At 48.3% G+C, this 16,161-nt stretch overlaps 1 protein-coding gene across 6 annotated transcripts in view; it reads left to right on the plus strand.

Moving 5' to 3' along the window:
- Positions 1-10,234: 10,234 nt before the first annotated feature.
- Positions 10,235-16,161, plus strand: part of MTA3 (metastasis associated 1 family member 3) — a 120,461-nt gene continuing 114,534 nt past the window's right edge. The window contains exons 1-2 of one of the 6 annotated variants that reach the window (XM_084793285.1): positions 10,235-10,591; positions 12,856-12,923. In XM_084793285.1, coding sequence (XP_084649411.1) covers positions 10,564-10,591; positions 12,856-12,923 — 96 coding nt within the window. In that variant the 5' untranslated portion in view covers positions 10,235-10,563. Of the gene's footprint in view, positions 10,592-10,805; positions 11,159-12,855; positions 12,924-16,161 lie in introns of those variants that run through there. The other 5 variants (XM_084793286.1, XM_084793288.1, XM_084793287.1 and 2 more) reach the window with 5 other exon arrangements.

Raw genomic sequence — 16,161 nt, forward strand, 5'->3', positions numbered from 1 at the left:
GTCTTCCACTAGCTTCCCAAGAGTTAAAAATCCCAAGAGGAGCACGGGAGTCATCGGGCAGGTGGCAGATGTCTTTAACCCCAACCCAGGGCAGGTCGGGGATGCTGGAAACTAGGTTAGACAATTTAGTAAGAGCTTTCTTTTCTTTCTTTCTTTCTTTCTTTGTTTCAAGACAGGGCTTCTCTGTGTAGTCCTGGCTGTCCTGTCCAAGATGGCCTGGAACTCACAGAGATCCTCCTGCCTCTGCCTCCCTGATGAAAGGTACAGGGGTTAAAGGTGTGTGCCACCACCACCTGGTTGGTTTTGGGGATTTTGGTTTTTGGGGTTTTTTGAGACAAGGTCTCACTATGTGACTTTGGCTGGCCTAGAACTTGAAATGTGGACCAGGTTGGTCTCAAACTCATAGAGAACCCACCTGCCTTTGGGACTAGGACTAAAGGCATTCCACGACAAGCCTGGTTTAAGCTAAATTAGAAGAGGAGGAGGGATTGGGGATGTAAGTCAGCGGTTGAGTGCTAGTCTACGATACAAGAGACCCTGGGTTTGGTGTATGTGTGTGTGGTGTGTGTGTGTGTGTGTGTGTGTGTGTGTGTGTGTGTGTGTGTGGTGTGTTTATGAGTGTGTGTGTGTGTGTGAATGGTGTGTTTATGAGTGTGTGTGTGAGTGGTATGTGTGTGTTCAGATGCTGATTTCTGTGTCCCAAGATCAGCTTGCACTCTGGATGTGGGCACTGTCATTTCTGTGAAGAATCTCCTGTATCAATGTTGTGTAAACAAATGTTCCCCAATTAACTCTGATTGATTAATAAAAAGCTAGTTGTGTGCTTGTTCCCTTGTTTCTGCTTCTCTCTGCATCTTCTGCACAGGTAGATGCACAAGCGATGTTTTAAAAACATACCGTATTTTTTGGACTATAAGACACACCTGACCATAAGACGCACCCGGTTTTTAGAGTAGTAAAACAAGAAAAACAGTAAAGGCAGAAATTGGATCATAAGGCCCACCCTAGCCCCCCCCCCCACACCTTTGGGAGGGAAAAGTGTGTCTTATGGTCAGAAAAATAAAGTAACTCCATCTTCTAGAGAGCTAGTTCAGGAGTTAGAGTGCTTTATTGCCAGGTGTGGTGGTGTCTGCCTATAATCCCAGCACTTGGGAGGAAGAGGCAGAAGTATCTTTGTGATTTTGAGGCCAGCCTGGTCTACAGAGTGAGTTCGAGGACAGCCGAGGCTACACAGAGAAACTCATTCTCAGAAAAAATCAAAAAATCAAAAAATAAAACAAAGTGAAACAAAAAACAAATCATAAATTGAACTAGGAACGGTGGAACAGAGCTGCAATACCAACAATTGAAAGGATGTTGATGTGGGTTTTAAGTTTGACAAAAGGCTGAGTAAGATTGTTAAAAAAAAAAAAAAAAATTCATAGGGCCAGCAAGGCAGAGGTGGTGCACACCTTTAACCCCAGGACTTGGGAGGCAGAGACAGGTGGATCTTTGAGTTCAAGACCAGCCTGGTCTACTGAGTGAGTTCTAGAACACCGAGAAACTCTGACTCGAAAAACCAAAAGACAGCAATAACAAGAAGCCAGAAGGGCTTTAAGAGATAACTCAGGGTTTAAGAGGGCTTGCTCGCTTGTGAAAGGTCTTGAGTTCACATCCCAACTCAACACCCATGTCAATTGGATCACACTGGCCTGTAATCTATCTCCAGGGTGTCCGATGCCCATCTCTGTTTTCCACTGGCATGCGTGTGTGTGTGTGTGTGTGTGTGTGTGTGTGTGTGTGTGTGTGTGTCATAAGTTAGATCACCATCACTCCATGTTTAAACTGTCTAGCTGTGTGTGGTGGCTCACACCTTTAATCCCAGCGCTTGGGAGGTAGAGGCAGGTGAGTTTGGAGTCAGCCTGGTCTACATAGTGAATGCCAGGACATCCAGGGTTACATATTAAGACCCTGTCTCAAAAACAACAACAATCCTCCTATTCACATCCCAATGAACTTAGAATAAAATCCAAGCCTTTCTGGAGCTACCAGGCTGTGTGTGACCCAGACCCTAGTCACCTCTCTCACTTTACCTCCTACCCACACAGGCCATCCTGTGTCATCATCGTCAGGTCTAGCTCCTTCTGGGTGTGGGGGATTTGCAGGTGTATTTCTCTCTGCTTGGATGTGTCCCAGATGTCCCAGGGCTCTGGCCTCTCACTGAGGTCTCTGTTTAGTTCTTACAGTGTCGCAGAGGATTTTCTTGACCATACTAACTTTTTTGTTGTTGTTCTTGACTCCTGATTTTATTTTATTTTTCAAATCCTGATTTTAATCTCTGTGACATTCGTCATCCATTGACATCACACGTATTTACCTATATGTACATTTATTGTCTGCTTTCCCCACTGAAATACAAGCTCAGGAGGCAGGTTTTTTTGTTTGTTTGTTTGTTTGTTTGACAACGCTGTGAGTTTGAGGCCCGCCTGGTCTACAAAGCAAGTCCAGGTCAGCCAATGCTACACAGAGAAAGCCTGTCTTGAAAACCAAAACGAAAACCAAACCAAACCAAACCAAAACCCAACCAAACAAAGAAGATAATACACTGTGTTCATGGGGACATGTGATGTAGTTTGGGTGTGCTCCAGAGAAAGAAAGTTCCACCCCCCCCTCTCTTTCTCTCTGGTTTTTCCTTATCCTGGTACTCACTCTGTAGACCAGGTTAAGCCTCAAACTTAACATAGATCCACCTGCCTTACCTCTCAAGTACTGGAACTAAAGGTGTGCTCCACCACGCCCTACATACATGGTGGCCCTTTCCGCTCCCCCCGCCCCCATTATCATTAAGCTCCCTGAAACAAGTAGGAGAGACGCTAAGGAAGGCACACAGATTGAGATGTTTCTGTGAAGTTGCACTGGACTTCTCTGTATGCATTTCTCTTTCATTCTTTTATTTGATTTAATTTCTTCTTGTTGTTCATTTGGAGAGAGCATTTCCTTAGCCTAGGCTTGCCTCGAACTCTCATAGTAGCCAAGGCTGGTGTCAAACTTCTGATCTTACACCTCTGAGTCCTGTATGCCACAATTAGGGGGTGGGCTACCGTGTCCCCCAGCGTGGCTTTTCTTTCTTTCTTTTTTTTCTTTCATTTTTTTCGAGACAGGGTTTCTCTGTGTAGCCTTGACTGTCCTGGACTTGCTTTGTAGACCAGGCTGGCCTGGAACTCACAGCAATCCACCTGCCTCTGCCTCCCAAGTGCTGGGATTAAAGGCGTGGACCACCATTGCCCGGCTTCTTTCTTTTTTTCTTTTGTGGTGCTGAAGAAAGACCCTACGACTTTGAGCACAGCAGACAAATGTTGTACCTCCAGGTTCTGCCATTTGATTTTTGTGCCTTTTCTTCTCGGTAGGCCCCAATCCACCCTCACTTTCTATAGAGCCTTCTCTCTGGTGATGTCTCTTAATATATGTCTTGACATTTGTCTTAGGATTTAAGGCCTATTCTAATCAAAGGTGATCTCATTTTGATATCCTTAACTTAATTACGTCTATAAGCAGTCTTTTCCCAAATCAGGCCGTGTCCACAGGTTCCAGGTAAGCGTTCTTTTGTGCCCTCCTGCCTTGGATGAGATGAGAGCCAAGAGGGTGGGGGTGGGGGAGGAGGAGCCATTCAACCCACCATACCATGGGGGGGGGGCTGGGGAAGGAGCCAACCAACTCACTGTACCATGGGGGGAGGAGCCATTCAACCCACCATACCATGGGGGGGGGGGCTGGGGAAGGAGCCAACCAACTCACTGTACCATGGGGGGAGGAGCCATTCAACCCACCATACCATGGCAGGGAGTGGGGGGGGCTGGGGGAGGAGCCATCCAACCCACTGTACCATGGGGGGAGGAGCCATTCAACCCACCATACCATGGCAGGGAGTGTGGGGGGGGCTGGGGGAGGAGCCATCCAACCCACTGTACCATGGGGGGAGGAGGACCCATTCAACCCACCGTACCATGGCGGGGGAGGGGGTGGGAGGGGGGGCAGGGGGGTGGGAGGAGCTATTCCACCCACTGTACCTTGGCGGGATGGGGGAGGAGCTGGGGGAGGATGGGGAATCGGATTGGCTCTTTCAGCCTTTGGTCCTTTCCTTTTTCTGTTCTTTTTCCCTCTGTACCACAGGGACTAGAAGAACCGAGGGTCAAGGCAGGACACTATGAGGGTATGCTCCATATTTGCTTCTGGCCACAGTGAGAGGGGGCAGCCCTGCCTGGGCACTGTGCCCTGGGCAGTGACTTATGTGGCCGCTCAGGCCCTACCTGTTTGCACATTTGGACCTTGCCTTCCTTGGGCAGAACCCAACCTGTTAAACCTGTTTCTGCTCTTAGGAGCTGCTGCTTCTCCCCGGGGCCAGGGTTTGGCTGACTTCTGAGACCAGACAGGCTGGGTTGTGGGCTAATGGTGACAGGGAAGACAGGGACTCAGGTCTGATCTTTCTCCAACACTCCAGGCCTGTCTATCCAACCTTTCCTAAAGAGGAACTATCTACCTAGACACATCCAAAGACACAGCTGGGACCAACCTGTCCATCACTGAACCTGGTCTTGCCTCAGCTCCTGCCTATACTCAGGGACCTCCACCTACCTGTCTCCTGTCAGTTGCACATAAGCCTTACGGCTTTCCTTTTGTCTCAAGCTCCCTCGCGCCTTCAGATCTTACTGTTCCCTCTTGGATGAACCCCAAACCCATGAACTTCTCTCTCAGCCCATTGCCTCTGCTCTAGGCCAGATCAGCTTTCCTTTGACCCATCTCATGCCTGCTCTCCTGTGCTGGACCCCGTCATCTTTGCCGCCCCCCCCCCTTTTTTTTCCTAGACAAGGTTTCTCCATGTAGCCTTTGCCTCCCGAGTGTTGGGATTAAAGGCACGCGCCACCATGCCGGCTTTTTTTTTTTAACTTTATACTTCACTTGTTTTTGTTTTTTCGAGACAGGGTTTCTCTGTGTAGCCTTAGCTATCCTGGACTCACTTTGTAGACCAGGCTGGCCACAAACTCACAGCGATCCATCTGCCTCTGCCTCCCAAGTACTGGGATTCCATCATCTTTGTGTGTTATTCTTGGTACTACAACCTGATTCATTCTTTTTTTTTTTTTTTGAGACAAAGTCTCTCTGTATAGTTCTGCCTGTCTCTATGCAGACCAGGTTGGCCTCTAGCTCACAGGGAAGGGTATTCCTGCCTCTGCCTCCTGAGTGGCAGGATCTGAGGAGAAGGCTACCACAGCAAGCTCTGGTTCAGTCTTGCAAACATCCTTTCTACATCTCGTATTGCTCCCTTGAATTTTTTCTCCTGACCTCATACACTATATGGCAAACCTTCTCTCATTCAAATCCACCATAGGCTGGAAAAAAAAAAAAAGGGACCACCAGAATCAATTAACAAATAATCAACCACCAGGCCCTCATCTCAGTCCCCTCTGTAACTTCCAGACCCCATTTCCATCTTCACTAGAGAAGAGACCTTCCTGGGTCAGAACCGAACGGCTCAGCTCATACCTCTCCGAGGCCACTGGGGAGCTACATGGGATCGCAACCAGGCCTGGCAGCGTGCGTTTTAAAGCCAGCACATGGGAGACAGAGGCGGGAGGAGCAAGCCAGATCACACCGTATGACCACAGTTCACAGAAAAATTAAGGAAAGGAAAAATAAACCCTCCTGGCCAGGCGTGGTGGCGCACGCCTTTAATCCCAGCACTGGAGAGGCAGAGGCAGGCGGACTGCTGTGAGTTCGAGGCCAGCTTGGTCTACAAAAGCGAGTGTAGGACAGCCAGGACTGTTACACAGAGAAACCCCGTCTCGAAAAACTGAAAAAAGAGAAAAGAAAGAAAGAAAGAAAAAGAAACCCTCCTGAAACTGGACTCTGATGTTTTTAGCTAGGGAACACGTAAGAGCTGTGACTGCGGAGTGTAGAACTCTGTGTTGGTTCTTGTCCCCTTAGGGCCATTCTTATTTTGCTCGTTGACGTCACATGCCTTTCTTCTAGGATTCGTTTGTCCTTTTTTTTTTTTTCAATTTTTATTTACCTTTATTTTATGTGCATTGGTGTTTTGCCTGCATGTATGTCTATGTGAGTGTGTCAGACAGATCTTAGAGTTACAGACAGCTGTGAGCTGCCATGTGGGGGCTGGGATTTGAACCTGGGACCCCCGGAAGAGTAGTCATTGCCCTTAACCACTGAGCCATCTCTCCAGCCCCTTGTTTGTCCTTTTTTTACAGCACAGGACCCCCCTAAAATATCTTAACAGGCTGGAATTTTCCAAAGAAATTTGCTGAAAAACAAAATAAGTTAATGGAAGGGAGGGGGTGATAAATCATAGAAAACACAAACAGGATAGAATTTCTTCTCCAAAGCCTGCACTCCAGCTTCAGATTAATTACACCCTAGGCCCCAGGCTCCTCTCTTAGGTTCAATATCACAAGGCTCCGAGGCTGCAGCCAGCCAGAACACACACCACTCTTCCCCACCCCGCCCCCCCAAAATTCCCTGACTGAAGAGAAAAACTGAAGGGGGAAAAACAAAAACAAAATAAGAACTCCATCCATAAGTTGGGACAAAGCCAAGTTCTCTGTCTCATTCATGTGTGTGTGCGCGTGTATGTATATATTTGTATTTGTATACACACACACACACACTCTATGCCACTTATTCTATTTATTTATTGTTTTGTGGGGTTTTGTTTTTGTTTTTTTTTTTTGAAACAGGGTTTCTGTGTAGCCTTGGCTGTCCTGGAACTTACTCTGTAGGCCAGGCTGGCCTTACAGAGATCTGCCTCCTGAGTGCTGGGATTAAAGGTATGTGCCACCACGCCTAGCTTTTTTTGTATAAGTGTGTATGTTCAATTGTGTGGCATGTGTGTGCCTGTGTGATATGCATGTGGAAGGTTGGAGAATAATTCTGCAGTAGCTATTTTTTCTTCTTCTATTATGTATGCTCCAGGGATTGTATTCAGCTCCTCAGGCTCGGTGGCGAGTGCCTTTGCTCACTGAGCCTTTTCAGCAGTGACCGTGTCTCTTTCTTTGTCTTTCCTTCGGATAAGGTCTCATAAATTAGGATTTGATGGTGCACACCTTTAATCCCAGCACTCGGGAGGCAAAGGCAGGTGGGTCAGATCGCTGTGAATTCTAGGCCAGCCTGGTCTACAAAGTGAGTCCAGGACAGCCAAGGCTACACAGAGAAACCCTGTCTTGAAAAAAAAAAAAATAAAGATTTATGTGTATGTATGTGTGTTTGTGTGTAGGCATGTGCTAAAGCCGGAAGCTGCTGAATCCCCTGGAGCGTGAGTTACTGACAATTGTGACTCATCTGATACAGGTTCTGGGATCCTAACAGGTCCTCTGGAAGACCAATGTTCACTCCGACTGCTGAACCACGCCCTCCTCTCCCATTCTTTAAGATAAAGAGCATTTCCTATAAGGAGGCCCCTGTCTTGGAGCTGGAAACGGAAGGGCCTTGCCACAGAGACTCTAGGGGAGGTGAGGGAGTCTGGTCTGGCCACATGCGTACTTCCTGTTCTGCCTCAGGCCTCTACTGGGCTCCAGGCTATGGCTGCTCCTAAGGAGAAAAGTTGAGTATGGGTGGGTGTGGGAAATGTTCTTAGCACTTTTCACACACTTATTGTGTGGTGAGTACAGAGACCTCAACAACCCAAGGAAATGGGACAAGCAGACAAGGAAGTAACAAAAACGCAGAGAAATATTTTGAGGAAGAAAAAAAAATAATTTTTTTTTTTACTTATTGTTTCGACTTTGAGACGGAATCTCATATAGTCAGTCCAGAATTGCTTCAAATTGTGTAGCTCACACCCACTGCCCTACCCCGCCCCACCAGGCCGACATGCTCTTGTCCATTCATTACTTAAAAATAATGAGAAACCCTTCCAGAACGAATGATCCATTTCCTTGAAGTTTGCAGGCCTCATTCTTACTAGGAGACAGACAGACTCGTGGTTCATACAGTCTGTGGGCCTGAGGGAAAAGGACTGAATTACATTCAGCGCTGATGCTGCGAGACTTAGGCCAGGTGAATTATTCAGCCCATTTGTGTGCCAGCTGAGAAATGGAGGGTGATGTCAGATAAGTCACAGTATATTTTTGGTGGGATCCCCCCAGTAAAAGAGTTGTGATAAATAACAGTTATCCTGACACTGTACCAGAGCACTTGGCTTTCTTCTCTGGGCCAGAAGGGCCAAGGGCTCACAGTTTGGAGCAGCACTCGGGAGGCAGAGGCAAGCGGATCGCTGTGAGTTCGAGGCCAGCCTTGTCTACAAAGCGAGTCTAGGACAGCCAGCGCTACACAGAGAAACCCTGTCTCAAAAAAGAAAAAAAAAAACAAAACAAACAAAACAAAAACCAACCAACCAACCAACAAACAAACCAAACTCCTCTGGAATCTGAGGCTTTCTAGAGTAAAAAGGAAGCAACCGGCACCTGCTATTTGGGTTGCGCTTTCCGCTGTCTGGTTTACAAAGCGTCTTCAGATATCATTACTACTGATCCTTAGCACACCTGTGCCGCGGAAGTAGCGTCTCCGTTTTATAGATGAGCGAATAGGCCAAAGGACAGTCAGTGTAACACTGGCAAAACCCATTTATTTATTTGCCTCAGGTATTCATCAAATTATTTTTCTCAGTATTGTGTGTTAAAGGAGCATGAGCCAAAACGCAGGCTTCTTTTTCGGGGACAACTCCTGCCCTGGCACAGACCCTAAACTCCGTACTGCTGAACACTCCAAATCCACAATAGTGGATGTTTTCTTCCTTTCTTTCTTTTTTCTTTTTCTTTTTCTCTTTCTTTCTTTCTTTCTTTCTTTCTTTCTTTCTGTGTGTGTGACAGGGTTTCTCTGAGTAGCCTTGGCTGTCCTGGACTCATTTTGTAGACCAGGCTGACCTCGAACTCACAGTGATCCGCCTGCCTCAGCCTCCCAAGCACGCCAGCCACCATCTTCTTGTTTCTTATGCTACAATGTCTGGGATGTAGTTTGGCATGCCTGGACTTCCCTAAAGGAAGCTATTTGCTCATTTGAGAAGAGCCAGTCAAGGCCTCGCTCTGTATCCCAAGCTGGCCACCAACTGGAGAGCCTCCTGCTTTAGCGTCTGGAATGCTGGGATTGTAGACAGGCACTACTGTGAGGGCCTTTTATACTCTAAGCCCCACAAACGTGTGTGTGTGTGTGTGTGTGTGTGTGTGTGTCTCGGAATGTGGAAAGGGAGTGCATAGCTAATCAGCTTGGGGAAAGTAGCCATTTAAAAGCCTTCCAGTGGAGTGTCACCCCACACCTGTAATGTAGCCCCAGCATTTGAGAGGCAGACACAGGAGGCCCCAAGAGCCAGCCTGAGCTGAGAACCTGCTTAAAACAAATAAGGCTGATGAGATGGCTCAGCGGGTGCTTACAGCCAAGCTTGACTGTCTGAGTTCAATCCCCGGATCCCTATGATAGACGCGTGTCATGGCATTCATGCCCTCATATAAACAAACAAGCAAATGTGCTACAAATTGAAAAACAAACCAACAAAGGTTAAAGAGCTGAACGTATAGCTAAAAGACTTAGCATGCTCAAAGCCCTGGCTTCAATCTCTAATGCTGGGAGGAAAAGTGTGTGGGGGGGGGGGGGAGGGGAGGGGAGGGGAAAGTCGGGAGCTTTTTACATAAAACTAGTTAGCTGACACCAAGCCCAAGCTGTTTGACATGACCTCCTCTTTTTGCTTGCGGGGTCAATGGCAGTTTATGGAAACCACGCTCCTCTACCTACCCGCTAGGCAAGCCCTCCTGTGTAGAAGAAGGTTTCTGCTAGTCAAAGAACACGCTGTACATAGAGCCTGTTTAGAGGCAGGGCCTGAGCATGTAGGGGAGTCTGTTCTGTTCAGCTTGGTTTTGGCACAACCACCATAGACCGGTCAATGTGGCTGGGGTGCCAGAGGCCGCTTCTAGTTTTTTTTTTTTCCTCGCTGGGTCTCAGACTAGGCAAGTTGCAAGCTGCAAGCACGTTGGGTCTTTTTGGCCCCAGGGCCTGCCGGCTCTAAAGGCACCAAACACCCTCTCATCACGAGGGAGGGACGCAAGCATCTGTCGCCTGCGTTGACTGCATCGGAGAGTTGCACCCAGAAGGGCGTTCATGTGCTTGAGGTCACACATAGAGGGGTGTCCCGGGGGTACAGAAGGAGGAAAGGAGAACCTGTCCCAAGGTGGACAGGTGACGCAGGCAGGAGAGACGCTCAGAGTGGTTGAACCTCTGCCCTCACCCGGGTTCTTCCACAGCCCCCGGCCCTGCTGTGCAACCCAAGGACAGTGCGGGTGGCCCCCGGGGTCCTCGGCCCCCCGCAGCCCGCCGCCCGGTCCCCGCCGCGCTCGGGCCTCCTGGGCCCGCTCGGCGTCGCTCGGCCGGCGCTGGGGGCGGGCACAGCCCCCTCCCTCGGTGTCCCCTCCCCGTTCCTCCCCCTCCCCCGTGGCGAGGCGGCGGCGGCGGCGGCGGCGGCGGTCGAGGCTGAGGCAGCGGCGGCGGCGGGCGGGGCTCGGCTCGGGCTCCGCGGGCGGGCGGGCGGACATGGCGGCCAACATGTACCGGGTCGGAGGTAGGAAGGCTCGGCCCTTCCCGGCCCGTCGGGGAGCGGGCGGCGGGAGCGGGGGTCCGGGCGGCGCACGCTAACCTCCTACAGCCCGGGAGTCCGGGCCGAGGGCGCCGCGGGCTGGGCGCAGGGGGCTCCCCACCCCCACTCCCCTCCCCCACTGCTCCTGCCCGGCGTCCCAGGGCCAGGCCTTTTCTGGGGCCACGCATCGGACACCCCCTTTACGAACGCCCCCAAAGGGACAGGGCCCCTGCAAACCCTCAAGCTGAGTGGCTTTTCCTTCGCGTGGCTTTTGGGCACCGGGGGGCTGGGGACACCCCCACGCCCCGCTTCTGCTTCTGTGTTAGTGTGGGCTAGGGGCTGTGGTGGCCCAGATAGGGGCACAGCTGGATAGGCTTGTTTGCAGAGCCAGGGCCCTGCACCTTGGCTGCTTTGGTTTCTCGTTCAGCCCCCCTAAGAGTAGGGCTGTGTATGGGTCTCGGGGAGCCGCAGCCCCAGGTGGGGAGTTGAGCTCAGCCTGGACGTTGGCTCAGCGGTCTGTCTTCCCAGCCTTCTGCAGAAGAGAGAAATAAGGTCAAACAAACTTTCTCTGCTCACGACGCCCTCCCTCCCTCCTTCCTGGTAAAATAATAATTCAGATAAGCGGCGTGTTTGTGAGTGAGACTTGCTCTTCTGTCTTTGCTCATTAGCTGAGCTCCTGATGGATGAATAGTGGGGAATGGCCTGGCTAAATGAGGCCACTTAGCAGCAGAGAGCCGGGAGAGAGCCGCTGAAGTAGACAGTGACGGTGCAGTCTAGTGTCAGGTAAACACATAGTGGGAAGTTTCCAGAGACTCTGTGTAGAAAAAGCCACTCTTGGAAAAATCCTGTACGTTTGGTTGAAAACTTGGCATGGTTTCTTTGTAAATGGAGTTGGATTAAATATAATAAAAGGGTAAAAATCCCCACACCCTCCCCAGAGGACTCAGCCCGGTTCCTCACCGTTCCAGGTAGAGTATGGAAAAGTTAGGCTTTCTCCTACCTACTCTGCCCGCCAGAAATCTTTTTTTTTTTTTTAAGTTTATACTCGAAATGAAATTGGGCTGGTAAGCCTTTCTTTCTGCTCTGATTTTGTCTTAGGTCAATAGTTTTATATGAGAAACATTGCCCAGGGATGACTGGACTAGGATAGGGGTGAGGATGCTGCCTTGGGAGCTCTGCTACCCAGTGATGAGAGTGTCTGCCTACCGTGGAGCACGGTTGTAGTTGTTGGTTGTTTTGTTTGAGACAGGCTGTCTACATAGGCCTAACTGCCTGCCACTACATAGACCATGCTGGCCTCACATAGATCTGCATGCTGCATCCCAAGTGCTGGGATTTAAGGTTTAGGCTTTTTCCTTCCTTCCTCCCTCCCTCCTTCTTTCGTTCTTCCTTCCTTCCTTTCTTTTTTTTTTTTTTTTGAGGCAGTCTTGCTATGTAGCTGAGACTGGCCTCTGCTTTGTGAACCTTTCTTTGTCCCTCCCCCCCCCTCCATTACACCAAGACAGGCTTGCTGTGTGTTTCCTCCCCCTCCCCCACCATGGTTTCTCTGTGTATCCCTGGCTGTCCTGTAGACCAGGCTGGCCTCGGATTTACAAAGATCCTCCTGCCTCTGCCTCCCTGAGTGCTGGAATTACAGGCATGCGCCACTAGGCCTGGCAACTTTTTTTGTTTTTTGTTTTTTGAATTAAATGGTTAATTTAAGGCTGGCCATCATGGCCCATGCCAGTAACTTCAGACTGTGAGAGATGGAGGCAGGGGACTTAGGAGCTGAGGCCAGTCTTAGCTACATAGTTGGTTCTTGTCAGCCCGGACTAATAAAGCTATTTCTAAAAGCGAAAGAAAAAGAAACTTAAGCAGGATGTGGTTGTGTGGTGAGTGCCACTAATCCCGACAAGTCAGAGTATGAGGCCCGGAGCCTCCTTGGTGAGAAGTGGGAATTCTAGGAAAGTAGCAGATGTGGAATAGCTTATTGAGGCTGTATTCCAGGAGAGCCAATTCCCTACTTCAATTGCCTACTGTAGAGAGTTGTAGCCTTATAATAGATTGCTGTGGGTTTTAATCCCAGCACTTCAAATCCTAGGCAGAGGCAAGCATGTCTCTGTTGAGTTTGAGGCCAGCCTGGTTAACATGGCAAGTCCTGAGACATTCAGGGCTACATAATGTGACCCTGGCCCGCCCCCCACCTCCAATGTTGTGAGCTATCAAGTGTGAACTTCTTGTTGAAAAGATCTGTAATGTTTCGATTGCAGATTACGTCTACTTTGAGAACTCCTCCAGCAACCCGTACTTGATCAGGAGAATCGAGGAACTCAACAAGGTGAGTACTGTTGCGTCATCCGCTGAGCGCCAAGACGCTTTCCCTTTAAGGGTGGCCGGGCAAAGGCCTCAGAGGGGATTTTCACTTTCAGTTCCAGACTATGAAAGTCAGATTTTCATAAATTACAGACTTCTGCAGGCGTCTCAATGTTTGTTTACTTTTTATAAAGACCTTTGGATGTTATTGAGTAAAAGATTGCGAATTTCTTTAAATTGCTTTGAGCCTACAGATCAGGTCTGTTGGGACAGCTCTTTTCCTGTTTAGAACTGTAGTGTGTATTTTTTGTTTCTTTGAGCCTGGGCTTTTACTGACATGGGGATCTCAATCCTCCTGCCTCAGCCTCCTCGAGCAGCGCTGTGCTTCGCATTTGTTAGCGAGTTAATATTTTCCTCCTCGGGGTTCAGGAGGAAGAATTTAAACTGGGCATGGCGGTTTATGCTAACAGTCAGACACATGGGAGCTCAGTGTCAGCCTGGGCTACAGCGTGGTCTAAACTGCCCCTCCCCCAGCACACAGTAAAATGAGTCAGTGTGATCCTAGCACCTGGGAGGCCGACACAGGAACTTTTTATCTATCTAGTTTGAGTCTGGCCTGAGTTGTATTACTGAGACTGTCTTAAGCAACAAAATAAGAGTCTGGGGAGATGGCTTAGTTGACAAAGCACTTGGCTTGCAAGCAGGAGGATCTGGGTTCAATTCCCAGAATCCATGTTTTAAAAAAAAAAAAAGAAAAGAAAGAAAGAAACAGAAAAACCGGTTTAGTGGCTTATGCTTATCCTTGCCCTGGGGCTCACCAGGCAAGCAGGCTAATTACTTGGTCAGTTCCAGGCTAGTGAGAACCAGATCTCAAAAACACACTGGGCGTGGTAGCACACCCATTTAATCCCAGCACTTGAGAGGCATAGGCAGGCAGATCGCTGTGAGTTCCAGGCCAGCCTGATCTACAAACGAGTCCAGGACAGCCAAGGCTACACAGAGAAACTCTGTCTCAAAAAGACCCCCCAAAAAACCAAACCAAAACAAACAAACAAAAAAACCCCCACAAAAAAAAGATAGGGAAACAAAATTTAAAAACACAATGAAAAAGAAAGGCCCTCTCTAATCCTAGCATTAGGGAAGCAGAGGCAGGTGGATTTCTGAGGCAAGCCTGGTCTACAGAGTGAGTTCCAGGATAGCCAGAGTTACGTAGAGAAATCCTGTTTGGAAAATCCAAAATTAGCAAATGAAGCAAAGTACTTGGTGAATAGTAATGTTATGTATAAGCATAAACACGAGATAATTTAGGAAATAATTAGTTCAGCAATTATTATTTTTTTCTTTTTCTTTGTTTTGTTTTGTTGTATTTTTGTTTTTTTGAGACAGTTTCTCTGTGTAGCCCTGGCTGGCCGGAGCTTGCTTTGTAGATGAGGCTGGCCTTGAACTCATGAAGATCCACCTACCTCTGCCTCCCTAGTGCTGAGATTAAAAGTGTGTACCACCACACCTGGCAACAATTGTTTTCTTTTTCTTCTTCTTCTTCTTTTTTTTTCTTCTTTTCGGCTTTTCAAGACAGGGTTTCTCTGTGTAGCCCTGGCTGTTCTGGACTCTCTCTGTATATCAGGCTGGCCTTGAAGTCACAGAGATCTGCCTGCCTTTGCCTCCCAAGTGCTGGGATTAAAGGCATGTACCACCACCGCCCAGCTAACAGTTGTTTTCTTAATGCCTTTAGTATGCCAACTTAATGCCATTATTGTTAATGCCAACCATTTATGATACACACTAGTTTGGGAAAACAGGTAATGAAAATAATACAATATGTATAAATTTATATATATATATATATATATATATATATATACACACACACACACACACACACACACACACACACACACGTGTGTGTGTGTTTTTCTCTACATTCTTCCTCCAAAAGATTGCTGTCGTCTCATCCAAGTACAGGCTAGAGGACAGTAAAAAAGAGAAGTTTCAACTGTTTTGGTTCCAGTTTCTGATTTTGAGATAGGGTTTCATGTAGCCCAGGCTGGCCATGAACTCCTGGTGTTCTAGCCTGGGCCTCCTGAGTGCTGGGCTTAGAGCCTTGTACCATCTACAGCAAAAGAAGAACACAAGATAAACAGTATTGAACTATGTTGGTCAAGAGATTTTAGTTTTGAATCCAAAGAGCTCCAGAATTTTAAGGAGAGTGTGCAAGATTCTGGCTTCTGTCAGTCTCCTAACTCAGAAGAGGCAACACATTGAATCCAGGTTCCATGTTCACTGAACAGTGTCCTGTGTGTGACATTTCAAACGTAGCACTTCTTTAATTTTGCTTTTATTTGTGAGACTATGGCTAATGTCTTTGTCTCGTAAGTTTTACATCACTAGAGTGCTTGCCTAGCACACACAATGCTCTGAACTTGATGTTCAACATTGAAATGGTGGGGCATGGGGAGTGATCATCAGCTATAGAGTGCTCAAGACCAGCCCGAACAACATGCGAGAGACCAGAAATGTCTCCTGCTTGCTTTTTTCCATGTCACTCATCACCTTTTTTTTTTTTTTTTTTGGAGACAGGGTTTCTCTGTGTAGCCTTGGCTGTCCTGGACTTGCTTTGTAGACCAGGCTGGCCTTGAACTCATAATGATCCACCTGCCTGTGCCTCCCGAGTGCTGGGATTAAAGGCGGGCGCCACCACCGCCTGGCCCACTTATCACCTTTAAATACTTTAATTCAAGGCCATGTGGCCCAGCGGCCCAGCACTTGCTTACCATTTCTAAAGCTGTGGCTTTCATCCCTAGCACTGTATACAGAAGGAAAGAAACTTTAAGAAGAAAGAGGGAGTCAGTGAGATGGTTCAGTGGGTAAGATTGCTTGACACCAAGCCTGAGCACCTGAGCTGCGTTCTATCCCCGGAGCCTACCTGTTAGAGGCAGAGAGCCAACTCCAGAATCTCCGATCTCTTTGTGTGTACACACACACACACACACACACAAACACACACACACAAACACAGACACAAACATACACATACAAGCCCATACATGTACCCAACACATACCAGACACACAAACACAAAACACATGCACACACACACACACACACAAACACACATATACACACATACACATACACACACCACACCACACGCACACACAGAGACATATACACAAACATAGACACACACACATATACATATATGCCCCACACATACCCAACAGAGACACACAGATACACCACACACACACATAAACACAGACACA

Source organism: Acomys minous (genome assembly GCF_964271855.1).
Source record: "Acomys minous genome assembly, chromosome: 8".
In the NCBI taxonomy this organism is placed as follows: domain Eukaryota; kingdom Metazoa; phylum Chordata; class Mammalia; order Rodentia; family Muridae; genus Acomys; species Acomys minous.